Source organism: Nothobranchius furzeri, chromosome 4, assembly GCF_043380555.1.
Source record: "Nothobranchius furzeri strain GRZ-AD chromosome 4, NfurGRZ-RIMD1, whole genome shotgun sequence".
Lineage (NCBI taxonomy): Eukaryota > Metazoa > Chordata > Actinopteri > Cyprinodontiformes > Nothobranchiidae > Nothobranchius > Nothobranchius furzeri.
The window spans coordinates 84,844,074-84,866,440 of record NC_091744.1 but is presented as its reverse complement, the minus strand read 5'-3'; the positions used below and the strand labels follow the sequence as shown (position 1 = coordinate 84,866,440).

At 43.8% G+C, this 22,367-nt stretch overlaps 1 protein-coding gene across 2 annotated transcripts; it reads left to right on the top strand.

Moving 5' to 3' along the window:
• Positions 1-3,636: 3,636 nt before the first annotated feature.
• Positions 3,637-19,510, top strand: ano10b (anoctamin 10b). 2 transcript variants are annotated; one of them, XM_015965260.3, is made up of 16 exons: positions 3,637-3,759; positions 3,858-4,050; positions 5,342-5,607; positions 6,750-6,923; positions 9,498-9,635; positions 12,528-12,644; positions 12,732-12,848; positions 14,831-15,163; positions 15,237-15,419; positions 15,517-15,572; positions 15,649-15,723; positions 17,382-17,546; positions 18,556-18,747; positions 18,825-18,962; positions 19,038-19,154; positions 19,237-19,510. In XM_015965260.3, exons 3-16 carry the CDS (start codon positions 5,349-5,351, stop codon positions 19,258-19,260), a joined length of 2,088 nt encoding a protein of 695 aa, XP_015820746.3. In that variant the 5' UTR covers positions 3,637-3,759; positions 3,858-4,050; positions 5,342-5,348; the 3' UTR covers positions 19,261-19,510. The 2 variants fall into 2 exon arrangements, with proteins under 2 accessions (XP_015820746.3, XP_070406641.1); XM_070550540.1 differs by lacking the exon at positions 3,637-3,759 and having other exon boundaries at positions 3,858-4,079.
• The last annotated feature ends 2,857 nt before the right edge of the window (positions 19,511-22,367 follow it).

Here is a 22,367-nt window from a genome sequence, read left to right as displayed (position 1 = left end):
GCAAGATGCCCGACAATCATTCAAACATTCATCTGCCTAAAAAATGTATGAAGTTCAACAAAAAACCTTTTTTAACATTAACTCAACCATAAACAGCAACAGTGACACCTGCTGGTCAAAAACCGGTACGACAGCTAGCTCCTAATGAGACAGAAGAACCAACCAACTGAATTAACAAATGAATTAATTTAATTGAATTAAGAGTCTATCTTAAGATTATTTTATTAAAGCTCAACCAGCCATTCCTCCCCATCCCCACACATTTTTCTCCTCCTGCTCCCTCACATCATCACACAAACATGCACGTAGGACCTTGGGGGATGGACAAGTCAGGGAAGTAATGGACCCCATTTCTGCATTCCTGTGGCAACCTGCCCTCCAATTATATTTGCACCTTAAACACTTCCACCAATGACATTCCACACAAACACACACTTAGGGCCTTGGGAGTGAGCACATTCAACGGCAGTTGGCAGGGGATCTTTCTGCCTCATCCCGAGTGCCGGTGCCCACTTCCAATTTTAAACTGCACTTAGACACAGAGGGCTGTGGGTGCAGGTGGGGTGGTGCGGTGGCATCAGCTGGCATAGGCCAGACAACGCCCGCACTGCCCGCTCACCACAGCCAATGAATACACCTCATCAACACACAACAACACTATATTGGAGCAGGTGGAGGGAGACTAGGGGTCTTAGCCACCTCTGTTGTCGCTTGGCTTCCTGGGGCTGGAGGCTAGGAGGGAGATCTGGCCGTGTGGTTGGGGTCTGGGGTGGTGGGTCATTTTGCTCGGCATTGGGCGGGGGAGCCTGCTCATCAGCACCCCAGCAGGAAGGGTTGAACTCTGGTAACCGGTGATGGTTGTACCCCATGTACAGCAGTACTGGGACCAGAGTGAATAGGGTGTGTATGGGGAGCATGAGTGGGTGTCCGGCGTGCACTTTTGTAAGTCTTTGGTTGTATGTGTATGTATGAGCATGAGGGAGGGAGTGTGTGACTGTGTTTGTGTATGACTGTATATGTCAGGTGGGGCCTTTGACTCCTCCCTTCTCCTGGGACTTCTTTTTATGATATAGATCTTCGTCTCCCCTCCCCCTGCCACACCTGGTGTGGCGTATGGTGCCTTGGTCTGCCTGAGTGTTCGTGGCTCCCGGGTCAGGGGGTTTAAGAGTTTTGGCATCTGCTTGATCAATCCCGGTGGCTGTCTGATGGGGTCTGGGTCCCTGGGCTCTGCTGGGTCCCCTGGCGGGGGTGGTCGCCCCTGAGTCCCGGGTCACTGGGTCCCAGGCTGGGCCAGCTAGGGGGTGGGAGGCGGCGGGCGGGCCTGTGGGCTTGCCGCTGATATCTCCCGGGACTCTGCCTGCTGCTGGTTGTGCCCCCCTGGGGCGATCCTCTGTGCCTCTCGAGGGGGACAGGGGCCTTTCTGGTTGCAGTCTCCCTGGAGTTCCTGTGCTCTGGGTCAGTTCCTGGATCTCTGGGACTTGGAGCTCCCTCCATCTCCTACACATCTTTGGGGGGCAGATCTGTGGCCCCTCACACTCTCTATTGGATGCTCCTATAGAGAAACCTTACATAAACAAGCGCGTGTACACACACAGGTGCTCACATGGTGCTCTCATAAGTATGGGCTTGGGCACGTTCAACACAGGTCTTAAGGCTGTGGTTGCCACTAAATGCACTGTGATTTATTATCGTGTGATTGTTCAGTTAAACAATGTTGATTTTACATTTCCTCATCAAGTTGACGCAGTGATAGCTTGCTCCTGATGTGTTGTTGTCCCATTTTTTTCTATTCTTTATCTTTCTGCAGGTCTAGAAGCAGACTCTTGTTGACTATTGTTTATTTTTGTGGACCCCCCCTCTCCCCACCTTTTGTATTTTCCTTTCTCTTTCACCTCTGACTCCGTGTCTGGTCGGAATTAAAAAGCATTCAAAAACAATAACAATAAAGTTTTAAGTATCAGGCGTGACATGAAAAGCAGACGCTTTGATGCTCCACCTGAGAGTAAATCTGTAAGGCTTGTCACCAGCATTCAGACATCAATTCTGTTTGCTTCACAGCCAGACAGGACACGGTAAAAAAAAAAGAAAAAAAAAAGATTATTTTATTAAAAAACAACTTGCTACCAGAAGATAGTTTTTTTTAACATGGCTTTTCATTTGTAATGTTCTCAAATGCCATTTCTCATCTTCCTTTCAAAAATGTATAAAACATTATTATTTGACTTTTTTTAATTTTTTTTTTTTCAAAAAAAAATTTTTTTTTCTTATTTGGTGTGATTTGCTGTTTATGTTCTGGAAAGAATATGTAACTACACATCCTTCGCCTGAACACATGAAAGGCTCCAAGATGTCTCCACCACCCCCCCCCCCCCGACCCCGACCCCCCCCCCACACACACACACACACACACACACACGCACCCCGGCTACCTACAAAGGGTCATACATTAATATCTGGTTGGACCTCCTTAGCTTTGATTACGACACACACTCGCTGCGGCGTTGTTTTGATAAGCTTCACCAGATTTATCTCCATCCAGTGTTGCATTAACGTCTCACCGAGCTCTAGCATCGATGACGGTGGAGTCTGACCGCTGCACAAAGCCTTCTCCAGCACATCCCAAAGATTCTCAGTGGGGTTAAGGTCTGGACTCTGTGGTGTGAAAATGATGTCTCATGCTTCCTGAACCACTCTTTCACTATCTGAGCCTGATGAATCCTGACATTCATCTTGGAATGTGGCCGTGCCATCAGGGAAGGTGGAATAACCTGGTCATTCAGGATATTCAGGTAGTCAGCTGACCTCATTCTTGGAGCACATCCTGTTGCTGAACCTAGACCTGACCACCTGCAGCAAGCCCAGATCATAACACTGCCCCCACAGGCTTGTACAGTAGGCACTAGGCATGATGGGTGCATCACTTCACCTGCCTCTCTTCTTACCCTGATGCGCCATCACTCTGGAACAGGGTCCATCTGGACTCAGACCAGTTTCTAATAAAGCGTCGGACAGTTCTGAACCCAGTTCTAGTCGTTTCTGCATCTCCTTAGATGTTTTCTCTGCTTGATGCCAGTGACCTGACCCTTCTCACACAGACTAACATCTTTTCCACCACCACCAGATGTGTCTTTCCACTTGGTCGTTTAGGAAATGAGAAGCAGCTCACTGCACCAGTTGGGTTAAATAACTTGTTGCAGTAATTATCCAATAGGAGGCTTGCTTAGTTAAATCCAGGTGGAGGCTTTTTATTTGGCTGAGCTGTGTATGTCATGCAATTCATTTAAATTTACAAAGGGCGCACTCTAACTCGTTGAGATTTCCGTTTGCCCATAAATGAGGAAAACATGCATGTAATAATTTTTGTACATGAACCTCCAGCAGGTGGCGCTTCAGTTCATACTGATGTAAAGGTGAGAATACGATACCTGCTGTTATAACGCGGTCATAACATCTTTAAAATTTGTTTCGACTCCATTGGTCATTCTGACACTTTCACCATGGGACATCTGACCCTTACCGGAGTCTGGGTTTCATTCTAGAACATCTGTGTGTGGGGTTGAACTCTGAGGTGGTGCAGTAGGACCCAGAGCTGCAGCTGCTGCAGCTGCTGCAGGGAGGAGTCTGAATAAAACCAAACAAGCCTCCACACCCTCCGGGAGTTCTGCATTCCTGCTGTTCACACACACACACACACCCACACATACATGCACACATAACTACATCAGGAGGGAAAGCTGGGCGGAACCACTCTGAGGCTGGGTAAGTGTGTGCAGAGAGGGTTTTTTGTACTTTTCCGTGTTGCTCAGCAGATGTTCCCGTCTTCATGTTGGGCTCTCCGTTTGTTGGCATTGACTCAGGAGTTTGGTGGAGGGCCCGGCGGAGGACTGAAGACCAGAACCTCATCATCAGAGCCCTGCTGGGTGTAGCATGTCATCCTCTCTTTCACCCCTAAATGTTTCTGTGACGGCCGACACCGTTTAGACTCATCCCAGGAAGTACAGAGACACTTTCTGTTCTGCCTGACGCCGTCGGAGAGAGTCGTCAAAACGGGTCAGAAACACAACGCTGTCAGGAAACAAGTAATGTGATCTGAACCTTAATGTTGAGCTTAAGTAGCCCCAGCTTCCTGAAGCAGATGGGTGTCATGAGGTTGCAGCCAGAGTGGAAATAAAAGATGAAACATGAGTTTTTTATGGTTTCATGATCATCTAAAAGCTCCGCAAGGAATTGTTTGTTATAACAGAAGAAATGATGAAAATGACAATTAGAGCCGTAATCTGACTTTAAATAAATATATCATGAAGAAGTAGAAGAAGAAGAAAAAAGAAGAAGAAAATATCATTTCTATAGCGCCTCTCAAGATAAAAATCACGAGGCGCTTCACAAAAACGAAAAATGTAAAAATATAAAAAAAAGAATTTAGAAAATGTTTAAAAATATATTTAAAATGAGCAAAAATAGGCAATTGTGATTAAAAAGTGTTAAGAAAGAGAGAGAGTGAACAGGAAAGAGGGAAATCAGTGGATCCTGAGGAAGGTGGAATAGGTGGGGAGAGCAGAATAAAGAGAGAGAGGTGAAGAAGGTCATACAAAAGCCAGCTTGAACAAGTGAGTCTTCAGCTGCTTTTTAAAGGAGACCACTGAGTCCACTGATCTCAGGCTCAGGGGGAGAGAGGTCCAGAGTCTGGGGGCCACAGCAGCAAATGATCTGTCGCCTTTGACCTTTAGCCTGGTGCTGCACAACCAGTAGGCTTTGGTCACTGGACCTCAGGGACCTGCTGGGGGTGTAGGGACTAAGAAGATCACCAATGTAAGATGGTGCTTGTCCATGTAAGGCCCTATAGACCAGAACCAGGACCTTGAAATGAACCCTGAAGTTGACTGGCAGCCAGTGAAGCTGGAGGAGAAGCGGGGTGATGTGGGTGTGTTTGGAGGACTTGGTCAGAAGCCGAGCACAGGCGTTCTGAACCACCTGTAGACGGTTCAGGGAGGTTCTGCTCAGACACGTGAAAAGAGAGTTACAGTAGTCTAAGCGTGAGGAGATGAAGGTGTGGAGAACTGTCTCAAGTTCAGAGCGGGACAGAATGGGACTCAGCTTAGCAATGATGATGATGATGATGATGTAACAATAGAGGATTTAATCTGAGAATGGAGAAGAACCAAACCAGGGTCAAATAAAATGTTCTAAAGACTTTAAAACATAATGATGGCATTAAAAAGTTCTGAGCTTCAGATGACATCATGAATAATTCTCCATGAGCTGATTGATTCGAGTCATCTAAATTTTAACCAGTTAGCTGTGAAGATGGAGGATGAATTTCGTATTCCCCGTTTCCTCTCAGACTCACCATGAGTAAGGCGGGTGATGATGAAGGTGTACCTGATGGGTGGAGCCAGCCGTCCCAGCTGCTGGAGGGAAAAGCTGCAGGAGGAAAGCAGTCCAAGCTCAGCACCGCCTCCTTTTTACCGAGCTGGACCAAAGTCAGCTGCCCCTGCTGCGCCTCGGACCGAGTGGAACCGCTGGTTCTGGTGAAGCTCGGGGTGAAGGTGGTCCCAGAGACCAAGCGCTGGCTCATCAAACTGATTGGAACCCCTAAGAAAGATGGAGGTGAGGATTCGTTTTCTGCAACAGAGACAGAGCAGACCAAACTTTTATGAGCAACAGTCGAATGGTTTCCGGGAACGATCGCAGACCGAAACATCTAAAACAGGGGTGGGCAATCCCAGTCCTCGAGGGCCGCTGTCCAGCAGGTTTTACTTGTTTCTCTGCTTAAACACACCTGGTTTGAATCTACTAGTGATTAACAGGCTGCTGCAGAGCCTGATGAGCTGCTGAACAGGTGATTCATCCAGGAATCAGGTGTGTTGGGGCAGGTAAACAACTAAAACCTGCTGGATAGCGGCCCTGGAGGACCAGGATTGCCCACCCCTGATCTAAAAGCATCCGGCTCAAGTGGGCCAGAGAAACGTTGGTGAAGTATTTGACCGTTACAGGGTTCCTACCCCGTTGTTGTGGATGTAATTTTGGGGGTGGGGGCATGTCCCCCCCACTTTTTCCAAAGTCAAGTTTTGACCCCTGCACTTTTTACCATCCAAAAAACAACATTACGCTATATTACAGTATCACTGGTTGAGCTCTAGGACCAAGCGGAAAACAACCGTTTGTGTTGAAGCCTGTTTCCCATTAGAACATACTGTAAAGATACCCCCCCCCACCCCACCCACCCCCACCAACCACCCCCACCCCCCGTGTCCCCTCCACTTCTAAAGTGAAAATTACGTCCGTGCCCGTAGTTGAGGGTCGGGGTTTCGGTGCTTTCTGGGATCTGATGGATTACTACAGCCGTACGCTAACCCTAACCCATCAAGATCAGAGAGGCTTTGTTGTTAAATGCGACTTATTTAAAACTCACTCGCTTTTACCTCAGGTTAGTTTTTATTTTTAACTTTTCTTCTTCTCTGTTTTTTGTAATGTTTTGGAGTTTTGTTCATGTTGATTTGGTTAATGTTAGTTTTTCAGATGTGTTCTATAAAAATAAACAAAAGCAGGTTGAGTTGAGTGATAATTGACGACTTGATGAAAAATGTGTTTATGAACTTTTAAAACTGTTTTTGTTTATTTAGAAAAAGCAACGGTAAACATGTTATCCAAGGGCCAGCAGCTGCTCATTCATTCATTTTTTACATGTTTAAAATAGAAAAAAATTATGTTTTTCACAAGAATCCAAGTTCGTAACGGTCCCGTTCCAGGTGCCGACCTGATGGCCCATCCGGGCGAGGACGCCACTGGTGACATCATCGTGGTGTCGGCACCACGCTGTACGCTGCAGCGAGCCGTGGAGGAGCTGGGACTCTGTAAAATGTACTGCAACGGTGACATGGAGGCGTTTTCCTACAGCGACAGAGACAACTTTAAAAATTCAGGTACGCCGCTCACACGCCGCTCCACCTCTTTAGAAAATCATCTGATGGAACAACACATTTTACTATCTGAGGGATTACTGCTCATTTACAAGGTCAAAAGGAAACTAACAGCTTATCTAAAGTTATTTCAGACGATTATGCTTAACCTAATTTAAATTTACAGCTAAAAATGAAAAGATAGTTAACGGATTTAAATATTTTATGAAGCAGTTTCAACAGTGAGTCCTTTCTGGGAATGTGGGAGCTAACTCGAACATAGAAGTGGCCAAAATGAGACTCTTAGATCCGTCTAGCTAAATAATCCCCATGCACACTCGATGTGGTGTTTATGATAAACACCACATAAACAAATAAATAAATAAACAAATGATGCTTTTAAATGAAGGAAATTATGTGCAATCAGAAAACTTAGCAGGGCAGTTAGACTTCACGTGAGCATTTGTGATGAGGTTGGGAAAAGTAGCCTCCACCTTTTCTTTCACCTGTAAACAGGTCAATAAAAACAAACCAAGGCAAATACATCCAAGTACAAAAGGAATTCCAGAAAGCTGAAAAGGAAATTTTCACAAACATTTTTCAATAAATTGTGTCATAAAAAGCATTTAACCCCCCCCCCCAAAAAATAACCATTTCATGTGCAAATAAACAAAATCACAAGCAAGTATTGGCTGCTTCACTTTATGAAATATTTTATATTTGTTTACAGATACACTCCGTGAGACACACGCCGAGTTTTTTTTAAATTCTCCTGAATGTGTCAGAGCAGAGTGTGTGTATTTCATATTTTTAGTTTATCGTATTTATGCAGGTAGGACCATCATTTAGAAGAAACTTGTGGCACATTGAGGTTCAGTGCCAAAGACATGAATACGTAGACGTCCCATTGGGTGCTGGAGAGTGTAACAGCATCGGCGCCATATTGGATGGGTTCCTCATTCTCCAAACCCATCTGGGGTCGACGCAGAGCGGACTACTACAAACGTTTTTTGTTCGGCTTCAACAACTGGCGCACCATTGAAAACAGATCACTGACTGTTCTAGTCAACCTGCTGGGATTATATATTTTTTTATGTTTCATTATATTTATATTTTAATTATCGTGCCATAACATAGGTCTGATTTTTGTGAAAAATCAAAATAAAATGTGTTTTTTTAGTTAGGTAGCACCTTCCTCAGTAAAAATAAATGCAGTGGGTGTGCATAGAAACCCATCCAAGATGGTGGCCAGCCACTATAGCAGCACCAGTCCATGGGGCATCTTCGTATGTTTGTGTTCAGTGCTACATGTGGACCATTTCCTCGTTTCTTTAAAGAGCAAGTCACCCCCCTACCAGATTCTAACTCCACTCCCACTTCCTGTTTGAAAAATGCTACAAATGCTGTTGCCTAGCAAACCGAGAGGGCGGAGCCGCTAACAAATACACACACACACACACACACACACACACACACACACACACACACACACACAGGCTGACAACAACATTGTGACATCATAATGTACCAGCTAACGTCATTTTGTACCTCTTAGCCAATAGTGATGGCAGATTTAAATTCAAATGCAGTGCAGAGTTTTTACCTGACAACGGCACAACACTGACAGTTTTAGGCAGAAAATTAAAATTTTACCTAAAATGCACTAAAGTGCGAAACTATTGACGACACGTGTCTGCAGCACGATTAGACACGCATTTATATAGTTTATCAGAAAAAAAACTTGGTTTGGGGGTGACTTGCTCTTTAAATCCAGTGTTATTTTTTAACCCCTTACGCCTGAATTTGTTTTCAATTCTAAAACTTTCTCCACTTGAGGATTTTCTTTCAGGTACATGCAGTATTTTGGTTGCATTTGGAGCGAATGCAGGTTCGATGCAAATTTGTGACAACCGGCGTTATGGGGTTAAAGAGAATTCAGCTTGTACATGTCGATCAGACCTTCTGGTCCAGGATGCAACTGTTATAATTCAATTCAAGTTTATTTATAAAGCACCAAATCACGACAAGAGTCGTCTCAAGGCACTTCACATAATAAACATTCCAATACAGGTCAGTTCATTAAGCCAATCAGAAAAAAAAAAGTTTCCTAAATAAGGAACCCAGCAAATTGCATCAAGTCACTGACTAGTGTCAGTGACTTTACAGCAATCCTCATACTAAGCAAGCATATAGCGACAGTGGAGAGGAAAACTCCCTTTTAACAGGAAGAAACCTCCAGAGAATCCTGGCTCAGTATAAGCAGCCATCCTCCACGAGTCACTGATAATCACATTTTAGTTACTTTCCAATCTGAATTCAGGATGGGTGATTCAACCTCAACTTTAAACAGCTTTTTAAAGACATAAATGCACATTTAGGTGCATTAAAATACAAACTAATTGTGTTGTGATGTCATTTATTTCCCAAAATACACTTTTTCAAAACCACACTACAGGATCTACATATATATAATCATAGATATATATAATACAGCATAGCCTAACCTGGATATTTTCTGTGTGTGTGTGTGTGTGTGTGTGTGTGTGTGTGTGTGTGTGTGTGTGTGTGTGTGTGTGTGTGTGTGTGTGTGTTTTACAGACAACATGGAGGGGTTTCTGACCTTAGCAGAGCGACAGTACATAGTGAAGTATGAGCTGGACGGTCTGCGAGCTCAGAAGGACCTGAGGGTCCCCGGCCTTCCTGAAAACTTCACGCTGAAAAAGCGAGATATAATCTGTGAGTAGCCTCATTGTGCCCGCAGTTCTCAGCATCAACACAGAGAAACGGAACGCTCACATGCAGCCGAGTCATTTAACGCTGCAGCAAACAGAAGACAATCGATCAGTTTGTTTTGATTTGAAAAAGCGGTGCGTGCAAATCTTTAATCTGTTCACAAGATGCTGTTTCAATTTGATACTGGCTAACAAAACCTCGGACTGGTTTAGAGGATAAGTCAATGAAAACGTACCACTGATCGATTTGGTACCTAAAGTCGTTTGAGTCATGTGACCACAGGTGAGAGAATGGAGTCTGAAGAATTTGGTCAGTTTGGTCTCAAGGGCGAGTGATACGACAAAAATATTTATGATCGTAGTTTTATTATGACTATTAGAATAATTGTAACTAGGGAGGCAACAATACCACTTTTTTCCAAACCGATACTTGGATCCGAGTACTCGCAGATACCAATTGCCGATACCGATACTTCTACCACACACACAAAAAAATGCAATGATTTGGAATACAAGTTTTATTTTCTTCTATGCTTTCAACAGGAAAAGACAGTGAGGGAGATAAAAAGTAAAATATATGAATAGAAATCATCACTAAACTAAAATATTAGATGGACAGAAATGACAAGTTACAGTGAAGCCATTTTCAAGCAACTGCATTGGTATCTGTTCCTGGTATCGGTTAATTTTTACCGATACCAATACTGGAATCGGTATTGAAAATTGTAACTAATAATTAGCTCCCTTGTGCTAATGTGCTAATGCTAATATCTGGCCACAGCTGATAATCAACTTGTTCAACTGTCAGATAATTTATTTTAACAGTTTGAAACTACAAATCTCACTAAATCAAATCATCTATTACCATTACTTGCTTAATTTTGCTGACTACAGACTTGAGCAATCAGGCTTGATGGAGTTGCTTCTAAAACGGTCCAGGTGGAAACAGTTCACTGTTCTTTCTATTAAACAGAATGCAACGATTCTACGGTGTCTCTGGGGAATAAAGCTGTTCAATCTGATTCCTCTTTTCGCTGCATTTTAATAGCATTTTGACAATAAGAGGAGGGAAAATTACTAATCCAGAATAAAAACAACTGGTGATCTGTGCTGAAAAGGACATTTGCATTACAAACAACTCTTTAAACTAGTTAAACTAGTTAAACCAGAGCAATAACAGCCCATGAGTAGGTTCAATTAGGGTGAAACAGGACCAGAATCTAGACCTGCTTACATCAGTAGGATGACATCACAATCTACGCAAAGCAGGAGTTTCGTGCAAACCTTACTGAGTGTATTTTGCATTTTTGCAGTCAGCCATTTTCTGCTGCAAACTAATACATTTTTATCTTTGTTTGCTTAAAGGTGCAGTATTTGCTCTTGGCAAAAAGGCATTCAAGTGAGCTACTTTTGGGGGGGTGGGGGGGGGGCATTCAAAGACCATTTTCTTCAAGATCCCCTCTGGAGTCTAAGAACCTGATGGGTGCAGGAAGTAGTGCGCTGGGTTGCACGAGCAGACATGCAGCTCTCACTTCCACAGACAATCTGGGAAGAATTCAATCCTTTATCCGACTTAAGAGTGACAACTCCATCTGGGGCTGCAGCGGTTAGTGCTGTTGCCTTGCAGCAAGGAGGTGCTGGGTTTAGATAGGCTCCACTGTAGACAGAGGGATTTTCTCGTAATAACAGGGCGGCCAACTTTTGAACATTTCAAAGAGTGAGATGGGGTCACGGGGTTAGGAGTGGACAATTCGCCGACCGTTTAGGGCAAAATTACAACCAATACAGAAATAGAGATTTTTTTCAACACATTAAGTTATTTCTTCAGTTACAAAATTGTAACCTGCTTATAACAAACTCCCAGAACTCCATAAATCCATTTAAATTGTTTGTGTTCAGCAAGATTAAATCAACGGTCTAAAGTGGGAGCTATGAAAAGCTAGCTACAGCGCTACAAACATATCAGATCATACGCCCTCTAGTGGCCACAAGGCAAAACTAAATCCACTGCAGACAGAGGGATTTTCTCTTAATAAACATGATTGAGTTAATAAAAGGTAAAATCAAATAAATAGATTTAGTTAAAAGTATTTAACCAGCATATAACAAACTCCTAAAACTCAAATCAATTTAAATCTGTGTGTAACAAGATTAACTCAACAAGGAGGTATCAGCAGCTAGCTACAGAGCTATAAACATATCAAATTATATGCCCTCTGGTGGCAACAGTACATCCACTGCAGGTATTGAGATATTTTTGTCAACAAACACATCAAATTATTTCTTTAGTTACTAAATTGTAACCAGCTTATAAACTCCTAAAACTCAGATCTATTTTTAACAAGATTGAATCAACAGTCTAAAGCGGGAGCTATGAAAAGCTAGCTACAGTGCTACAAACATATCAGATCATACGCCCTCTAGTGGCCACAAGGCGAAACTGCATCCACGTTAAATAAGAGGGATTTTCTCTTAATAAACTTTACTGAGTTATTAAAAGTGAAAATCATGTAAATAGATTTAGTTACAAAATTTTACTCAGCATATAAAAAAACTCCTAAAAGTCAATAAATTTATGTGGTACCACCTGAACCCTTTAAGGCCAGAAATGATTCGATGAGATTTTGAGATGATGCTCTACAATAAGCAAAAACATGTTTTCTCTGTGTTGAAGAGAATTTGCCTTTGATGGTTATTTTGGTTTGTGATCAATTCCAAAGTGCCCTGCGACAGACTTGCCCCCCCCCCCCCCCCCCCCGTGTGAATAAGCGGGTAAAGAAGATGGGTGGATGGATCGATTACAAAGCTGCTGAGCTCAGCTCAGTCTGGTTTATGTTCTGATGTGACTTTGGTAAAAAGAGTTTGTCTGATGTGTCGGGACTGAAATCTGGTGCAGGGCAGAAGCTGGGGTCAGTCGGTGTGATCGTCGACACTCTTCCTCTCCACAATCCAAACAAACTGAAGGACCTGAGCAAAGCCTGGTACTTTGGGAATCAGCTGGTTCAGCCGCTGGGTGGGTGGATTTTTATTCACCAACGTGTGAAGCTGACTGACATGTGAGGAACCGACGTGTACCAACACAGAACTCCTCTGTTTGCAGATGAAATTAATGAGTATTTTGGAAGCCCTGTGGCTTTTTACTTCAGCTTCCTGGATTTCTACACCTGGTCTCTGCTTCCACCTGCAATGATGGGGCTGTTCATTGCATACTCCTCAGGTGCGTCCTTACTTTAGCAGCCCGTTGTGTTATTTCTGATAAACTATTCAAAAGTGGTGATATAATCAACTCATTATCTTACAAAAATCACCACCTTCTCCTTTGTAGTGGGGCGATAAATATCCTACAGAGACAAGGGCGTCAGTTTGTTTCCAGAATTGCTGGGGACAATAACCATACACTTGAGTGGGGTTTAAAAATTGCTGGGGACAATAAAGTAGGCTAGCACAGGGGTCGGCGGCTCTGGAGCCGCATGCGGCTCTTCCATCCATCTGATGCGGCTCTGTGTTTGTAAAATAATGAATGGATATTTAAATAAAATGCTTTATATTTTACTGCATTAATTTTACATCTGTATGCCAATTCTAAATGTAAAGATTGTCTGCGTAAACCTGAACAGGTCCAACCCGGTCTTACTGTGAGACCGGGTTGACGCGTCACGCTTGTGCGTAATCATAGGCGCTTTATTAGCTGAAGACGATGTGAGATTCTGGGACTCTCCTCAGACGGCTCCTGGATGTGTCGCCACATTGGAGACGGGAACAAGCGCTATTCAGCCAAAGTTTCATCATCAGGGAACATTTTCTAAGTGACAAGTCTCTCTGAGAGACCGGGTTTGGAAAGCACTCGCTTCAGTGGGAGGAACCTTCCCGCATGCGCTCTGCGTGGCTCTGGGGTTAATCAAGTTTAATTGTTTCTCTTTGCAACAATCTTCACAAGAAGGCAAAACAGTTAAACGGCAGGTTACATATATTTCCATTTGACTGTTTATTTTGACAGATGAACTCAAGGATGTTGCTTGGTTTGAAAGAATTACCCCCACGCACACTGATGCACATGGATGAGCTGACATTTTAATCGTTAACGCACATCGCGGAGGTAAAAGATTCCCATCAGAACATCAGAGCTTTATACTGGACACTGTGTTCAGCGCGGCTCGGAGCGCCCACGGTGGACAGTGAGCTGAAGATCTGAGGGGTTCGCAGCGCAGCGCAGAACCATGGTGCATGCAATGATTTCCTCCCACTGAAGTCGGTCTGGAAACCCGGTCTCTCTGAGGGATGTGTCACTTGGAAAAATGTTCTTTTTATGAAATTATGAAACTGGCTGAACAGCGCTTGTTCCCGTCTCTAATATGGAGACGCATGATGCGTAGAGACATTTGATCACGCACAAAGTTCGTGTGGAGCAGAAGCGGTCGGGCCACGGCAGGTGAAATGTTCCTGGCCTACATGAAGGGAAACTGTTTAATTGTAACATTAATATGTTACTGGACACGCTGGTCTGGTTGGTTAGACCAGTGTTTGAAGTGGAAAACACACACACACACACACCAATTAAAATATATGCTGATAGCATGGACTAGAAGACAGGTGATGGTTTACGTATTTAAATGATGATCAGGCTGCTGTAAAATGTAATCTCCATCCACATCCAGACAGAATCATCCTCTATTCTGTCTCTATTTGCTCTGCTCTTGTCTGGGCTGATCAGCTGATGGTGCGCCTAACTAGCGGCTGATGCACATTTTACGCATTTGGAGAGGTGGGCTGGATGCTGTGCGTTTACTGGAAGATGGTCCACTTAACGCACGGGTGTAGACTACATATTAATGACAAATGAATGAAAATTAAATTGTGAGTTTTTACTTCATATTTTATAAATAAAAATGACGGGGGAAAACATTTATGACGTCTTTTTAAACTAAATTTTCTAGCGCGACCTGCCTGCTTCACTTAAGTCACTGCTTATTAAGGTCCGTCCAGAATTACTGTGGGAAACGGGTAATAATGGCTCTTTGATGGGAACAGGTTGCCGACCCCTGGATAAGATCTGAGCTGGTAAAACAAAAATCCTCATCAGCAGGCGTTTTTGAAAGTGGGGGGGACACAGCTGCCAATCACAAATTTTGCCGGGGACATGTCCCCGGCGTCCCCGGTTAAAATGACGCCTATGTACAGAGATCTTTTTGTATGTGACAGGTGATGATCAGAAGGAGATTCCAGAGGCAGGTTCTCAGGTGGGAGAAATCCAGGAGGACTCAGGATTTGTAATCAGCGGTCACATGATCCTGGCGGTGTTCAGCATGCTCTGGTCTACGGTGGTTATGGAGATGTGGAAGCGCCGGAGCGCGTCCCTGTCCTACCGCTGGGGGACCCTGAACCTCGCTGAACGCTTTGCGGAGCCTCGGCCCGGCTACCGCGGTGAACTCGGGACGAACCCGGTGACCGGTCGTGTGGAGCCGCTGTTCCCTGACTGGCAGCGGGGCCTGCGGATGGCGCTGGTGTCGGTCCCGGTTGTGGGGCTGTTTTTAGGTGAGGCTTTAAACCAAATTTCAACCAAACATGAAGTTAGAGTGAGCTGATGAATCTGCCGTTACTCCTGCAGGGCTGGTGGTTCTGGGAATGATGTGTTTCTACTGGGGAGAGGCCCGAGTCCAGAAGCTCCACACAGACTGGGACTCTCTGCTGACTCGGCCTTTGCTCTACGCGCCCTCGGTGCTCCACATCGTCTACACAAACATGCTGGCGACTGTTTACAAGACCGCGGCCGAGTCTCTAACTGAATACGGTGAGCAGCTTGGAGGATCTTTGTCAGACAGAGAAAACTGCTGAGTCATGCGGCTCTAACAAGAATAAAGCAACAAACTTTTCATCCTCGCCTTCAGAGAACCACAGAGAGGAGTCGGCCCACCAGAACCACCTGACAGCCAAAGTTCTAGTGGTTAGTTCCTTTTCATCCATTCACTCATCACTAACTCACTCCAGTTCTGACCCGGTTATGTTCTGCATCTTCTCAGTTTACCTTCTTCAACTACTTTGCAGTCCTGTTCCACATCGCCTTCTTTAAGCGGGATGTGCCGCTGCTTCGAAAGGTAGAAGCCCACAGCTGCTCTTCTCATTTTTAAATGGCTTTTGACTCGTAAAAAGATGCCGTTTTCCTGTTTCCCAAATGATCCAAACGCATTTTTACAACTCCTTCACCTAACTTGTAACTTAAAATTTCTGTAAAAGTAATCCTGTAAATCTGAGGTAAAACTGCAGCTTTTGAAGTTATTAAAATAAACACAGTTAAATAAACTTATGAATTGAAAAGTATATTTTAAAGCTGAAAATTTAAATTTTACTTTCATCTGAATAAGATTTGTTCAGTTTGTTATCAGGACTCACCTACAGATGTAAAAACACCAAAATGGTCTCTAAAATAAATTAGAAACTAACAAAAGTAACAATTTTCAAGAAATTACTGACATTTTTATTTTTAATGAATGAAACTGGCCTGGATAAAAATGATAATTCCCTAGAAAAGATAAACTAATGAGACTAAAGTGCCCTGCAATCGGCAACAGTCAGTCTGAGCTGAGAGGTAGTCACAGTGCAGTGTGGTATCAGGGTGTGTACCACACTGGCCATGGACCACAGCGGCGTCAGATACACAGAATGACCATTATTGACCAGAATGTTAAAGGGAAAGGCTAGAAGACCATCTCCTAGCAGCTTGATGTTCCTGTGACTATAATCACCGTATTGACCCGATTATAAGACGACCCCCTTTCCAAGACTAATCTTCAGGAAAAGACAAAAAAAAAAAATCACTTTTAAAATGAAAATTTCAGATCAAATACTGATCAAAAATACTATTTTAATGCAAACTATCAGAACTTTGCTGACATGTGAAATCAAAAGTCAAATGAGGCTTTTATACAGACGCCCTCTGCCTCGCGGTCCCGGTGGACCATCAGTTCGCTACACCTGCCGACTCCTCCCAGAAAGCCATCCTCACTGCTATCCAACGCATCCACGCATGCGATGTTTGTTGCCTCTGCTGAAATGACCACCGTCATCTTAAAATTCACAAATCGGCCTTACACCTTGTTAACTTGCCCCATTTTGGTCCACGCTGCTCCGAACCTCTTGCATCCGTTTTTTTCCTCCTGTTGAGAACACGCAGCCTGGCGCCCCCTGCTGTTACGGGCGTGTAATGACCTCAGACAAATACCGGCATGTGGAAATGCTTAGACCCCGATCATGAGACGACCCCACATGAAATTATTTTCAATGAAAAAAAACTCATCTTATATTCTGGTCAGTACGGTAATATTAATTATGAATTTAATAGTGGAGAGACGGATAACATGAGTGGTCACAAAAAAGCCCGGAACAACTCCCGCAGAGAGTAGAGGTCGACTCCAAGGTCAACACCAGTGTCAGGTCACACTATCGTCGTTTGAGCCAAAGTAAACTCACTGTAATGGAGGCGGCCACGGACTTTACCAGCTAATGAAAAATGGAACGTCTGCTTGATTTGGATTCTGAGATCTGGTTCTGTTCTGAAGCGGCATCTGGACCAGGATCCAGAGTTCAGAGTTCAAGGAAACCGTAAAACGTTCTAGAGCTAAACGTGTCAGAGAGTTTGGTCTGAGTCGTAACAAACAACAACAACAACAACAAAAGATTTAATGGAACCAGCCGGGAAATTCAACACTGCTTTCTTACGGTGCAGAACCAAACTTCGTCCTCTTCCTGTCCGCAGCGTTTAGCCTCTTTGCTGATCGTGTCCCAGCTGGTCAACCAGGTGACAGAGGTGGTCATACCGTACCTGGTGGACAGATTCATCAGCTCCCCCAAGAGGAACGAGAAAGAAGAAGACCCAGTAGAGGACAAATTTAGGAACCAGGGCAACATGCCTCCTTTTCCTGTGAGTAACACAAGAGGAAACACTGCTTTAAAGAGCAAGTCAACCCCTACCAGAGTATTAGTCCGCTCCCACTTCCCGTTTGAAAAATGCAACAAATGCTGTTGCCTAGCCGACCGAGAGGGCGGAGCCGCTAACAAATACACACACACGACATTGTGACATCATATGGTACCGGCTAAAGTTCTAGGGAACCTCTTAGTTAATAGCGATGGCAGATTTAGGCCCTGTCCACACGTAGCCGGGGATCTGCCAAAACGTAGATATTTTTCTACGTTTTGGCCTGCCATCCACACGAAAACAGAGTTTTTTCACACGAAAACGGATCTTTTTAAAAACTCCGGCCAAAGTGAAGATCTGTGTTTTCTCCGTTTTGGGTGTCTGCGTGTGGACGGACAAAACCGGAGTTTTAAGGTCCGCAACGTCACTTTCCGCGACAAAAAATGCTGACATCACGTGTGCGACCTGTGTTTACACTAGCCGGCATCATGGAAGCCCTCAGAGCTGCGCTCTGTCACTACCCGATCCATCAATCGTCCAAGCGCTTTCTGCTTGTTTGTTTTTGCAAGCGGACTTACTGCTCCTAGCGGAAGACCACAGACGAAGGACGAGGTTAAGAACGGGGGAAGTACTGCCGCCTACAGGTCTGGCATGTCCTTAACAACGTATTTATCCGGGTACGTGTGGACAGAGTTGGTTTTTAAAACGCGGTGGTGTGGATGCAAGTTTTTGGAGGGGCGGATATTCGTTTTCAAAAAACCCGGCTACGTGTGGACTAGGCCTTAAATTCAGCTGCAGAGTTTTTTCCTGACAACGGCACAACACTGACAGTTTTAGGCAGAATATTTAAATTTGAACAAAAATGCACTAAAGTGCTCAACTATTGACGACACGTGTCTGCAGCACGATTAGACACGCATTTAGATAGTTTATCAGAAAAAAGGTTGATTTGGGGGTGACATGCTCTTTAAGCAAATGATGAATTAAAATCCAGCCTCTTGTTTCGTCTCAGGGCCTGTTTGCAGAATACATAGAGCTCCTGGTGCAGTTTGGGTACTTGAGTCTTTTCTCCTGCGTGTTTCCTCTGACTGCTGTTCTGCTGCTCCTCAACAACCTAACAGAGATCCGGTCGGACGCCTACAAGATTTGCAAACTCTTCCGTAAACCCTTCTCCCCCCCAGTGGGTGACATGGGCGTGTGGCAGGTCAGCAGTGAACACGACACAAACAGGAGCAGCAGGTTCCCCCGACAGGTTCACCACGCTGGTCTGCATTCTTACAGATCGCCTTTGAGGTCCTGAGCTTCGTCTCCGTGGTGTCCAACTGCTGGCTGCTGGTGCTGTCACCGCGGCTACAGGAGAAGTGTCGGCGGGGCGAGATGAGCAGCAACGACCTTCTGCTGGGAGCCGTTATCGTGGAGGTAGGAGGGGGAAACGTGTAATAACCGCGACTCTCTGAGACCCGTCGGTCCGATTCCTTTCCTCTGTGTTTGCAGCATCTACTGATATTAGTCAAGGTGATTATAGCGGCTCTGATCCCAGATGAACCCAACTGGATCAGAAAAAAGAAGGAGCAGTGGGAGTACAAATCCATGCAGGCCCTTCGACAGCAGGTTAAGCCTGACTTTGTGTATTTTTTATGCATTGATCCGATTCATTTTCATGTTTTTGATTCATTTTCTCTTGTTTTCACAGAAGCTGCAACCTGAAAAGTCCTAACTTTGTTTCAAGAGGCTCAGATGAAGTCCCGACTTTTTGTTTTCTACAGAAAGGCCCACAATGCTCACTGCTGAGACCCGTGTCAAGTGCTTTAGAGTCCACATGACTCGGTGCTTCTGCAAGGATGCATGCTGCAAGTGCAATTCAAACCTCAGCTAAAAAGCGTGTTTACTTTGTTTATTAGGCAGTGAGAGAATTATATTGCTTTTATTTTTGCAAAAATGTGTCATGATAAAGAAAATATAATGAAGCCAGTGTGTAGAATCATTATTTATAAGAGGAGATGCAGGGTTTAGGATTTGAGGGCAGACTGACCAATCGTTTCACAACCAGACAACGTGCTGCAGGTATGTTCATAATTCATCATTACTGGGATTATTGTCGTTAAACTAAAGTTTGATTTTAGCATCTTTCTTTAAAATATCTTAATTTTTATTACGCAAGCATAAAATTACTGGGGAAAACACATTTTAGGGTAAAAAACATATAATCTCCTTATCTGGGTGAATTAGACTATAAAATCAACAGGAACACCTAGCCTTTAAAGAGCAAGTCACCCCCAAATCAACTTTTTTTCTGATAAACTATATAAATGTGTGTCTAATCAGACACATGTAGTCAATAGTTTACCACTTTAGTGCATCTTAGTTAAAATTTAAATGTTCTGCCTAAAACTGTCAGTGTTGTGCCGTTGTCAGGTAAAAACTCTGCACTAGGGGTTGCGTGACTGAATTTTTTTTAAAAGTCGACATTCAAGTAATGAAAATCAAGTCCACTTTGACTAGTCGTTGATGACGTCATTCACCTGAAGCGGCGGCGGGGGTCGGTTGGTTCGCTGGAGTTTTTGACAATTAAAACTGCGCCCACATTTTCAAAGTTAAACACATTTCTCTTAACAACGGTAGCTTCTGCTTCAGCCCTCCCCCCCCCTCCCCCTGCGCAGCGGCCGCAAACTCACTGATGCGCCTGCAGCCTCTCAGAGTTCCTGCTGCTCTAAACATTAAAATAATTATTTCATTTTCTGTTCCTCACTTCTGATTACCTTCAGTGGTGTCTGTTTGTTGCAACCAGCAGGTACAAAAACTAGCTTGTTTTTATTTGACTATTTTTCTGTCCTGCCTGTTTATTATCTTCCTGCATCTCCTCTCCATCCTAAAGAGAAACTGCTACCTGGGTTCATATATATTCACCTCATGAGTTACCTTTGAACTGCAGTTCTAAAAGATCTACTGACCGCTAAAACAGCGGAGTGCGAGCTGCTCGCCGGCCACATCAGTGATTGGTGCGTCGCCGGAGGATAAAACAGGTGATGCGTCCCGCTCCACAGCAGCGGGGTGCATCAGGCAAAAATAAAAGACAGAAAACATAAAAGGAAATGAGCCGACATGAACGATCGCGTTACATTTGTTTTTGAGGGGTGACACCTGATCTGATAATGTTACTGTGGCCGTGCTCAGGACGCAGATGTCTGGAGCGCGTCAACGATCAGAGCTTTGCATGCACAAGCTGGTTAAGGTTAGGATGGGGTGAGGGGAAGGTTAAATTGCAAGAGGGTAAAGGTCACAATTTGGTTAAATGTCCGTTTTACGGCGGGTGTCAGTACCGACGCTCTGGCACAGCGCGTTGCCTCCGCCTCGATCCAGACGCGCAGGAGCTCGTCACCTGCTGTCTTTTCCGAGGGCTGCATCTTGTCATTATCACGTGACAGCGACTAGTCGATGGCAGGCATAAAAAGTCACTACAGAGCAGTGAAGTCGACTAGTCGACTAGTTCATACAACCCCTACTCTGCACTGCATTTGAATTTAAATCTGCCATCGCTATTGGCTAAGAGGTACCCTAGAACGTTAGCTGGTACCATATGATGTCACAATGTCGTTGTGAGCCTGTGTGTGTGTGTGTGTATTTGTTAGCGGCTCTGCCCTCTCGGTCTGCTAGGCAACAGCACTTGTTGCATTTTTCAAACAGGAAGCGGGAGTGGAGTAACACTCTGGTAGGGGGTGACTTGCTCTTTAAGAATCATCCATTCTGGTGGTCTGTTAGCGATTTAAACCTGAAATAAAACAAGATCACTTAAATGGAATAAAATTAAGAGTCACAGAAATCTAATTTAAAGAAAATGACTAAAAGAAAAGCAAAAGTACTGGGAGACACGTTTCGTGTTACTGAATCGGCCAAAATGGCTTCCACGCATAAACATAAACACAGATCAAGATTGAAAAAAGATGCAAATGTAACAAAAAATCTTGTCATCAATGTCTGGCAAATGCATAAATGTAAATTTAATATTATGTTTTTTTACAAAAGGCAGGTTCATTCATGTGGAAGTGTATAGCTGCCACCCTTTCAAAATAAACATCCAGCCATATTATAAATGAGGAAATGTTTGTGATTGTGTGAAGATGTCATACTTGTAAAAATAAAACGCATCAAATTTTTCCAGTTTAACACATTTAGTAAAAACAAACATGAGGCCTTTGTCTTGAAATGATCATCTTATTATTTACTTGATTAATAAATTTATTGTAATAACACAAAAACAGTTTAAAAATCAACTTTTTATAATGTGAAAGGGCTTGATTTTATTGTGAAAGGGTGGCAGCAACACGCAGCCCTACATTTGTTTTTTACGTTTAATTAATCCTTTATAACATTTGCTGCTGCTCAGAAACAGATGCTTATTTTTACTTTGTAAACTCTGAATTTCAAGCAAAAATAGTATAAATCTATTATATCTATTGTTATTATGAGGTTGTATTTTGCTGTCCATTAATACGATCTGAACATCCTAATAGTTTATTTTGCTCTTCTCAGTCGTGGTAAAACACTGAATCATACTTTTAAAGGTCATGATTAAAAAATAAATTAATCTTACTAGTTTCATTTTTATGTTTTTAGGTGAATAAGGTGGATAAAAACAGTTATGAGTACACACACACACACACACACACACACACACACACACACACACACACACACACACACACACACACACACACACACACACACACACACACACACACACACACACACACACACCTCGCCTGAGCCACAACTGTGGTTTCTGCACTCTGGTGCAGAGTGGAGGTGAACACACATGGCATTCCT

Excerpts from the sequence above, each read along its gene's own strand:
- ano10b (XM_015965260.3), top strand. The coding sequence starts at position 5,349 with ATGAGTAAGGCGGGTGATGATGAAGGTGTACCTGATGGGTGGAGCCAG. Across the intron at positions 6,924-9,497 it reads AGACAACTTTAAAAATTCAG|ACAACATGGAGGGGTTTCTG; the intron begins GTACGCCGCTCA and ends TGTGTTTTACAG. Across the intron at positions 12,645-12,731 it reads TCAGCTGGTTCAGCCGCTGG|ATGAAATTAATGAGTATTTT; the intron begins GTGGGTGGATTT and ends CTCTGTTTGCAG.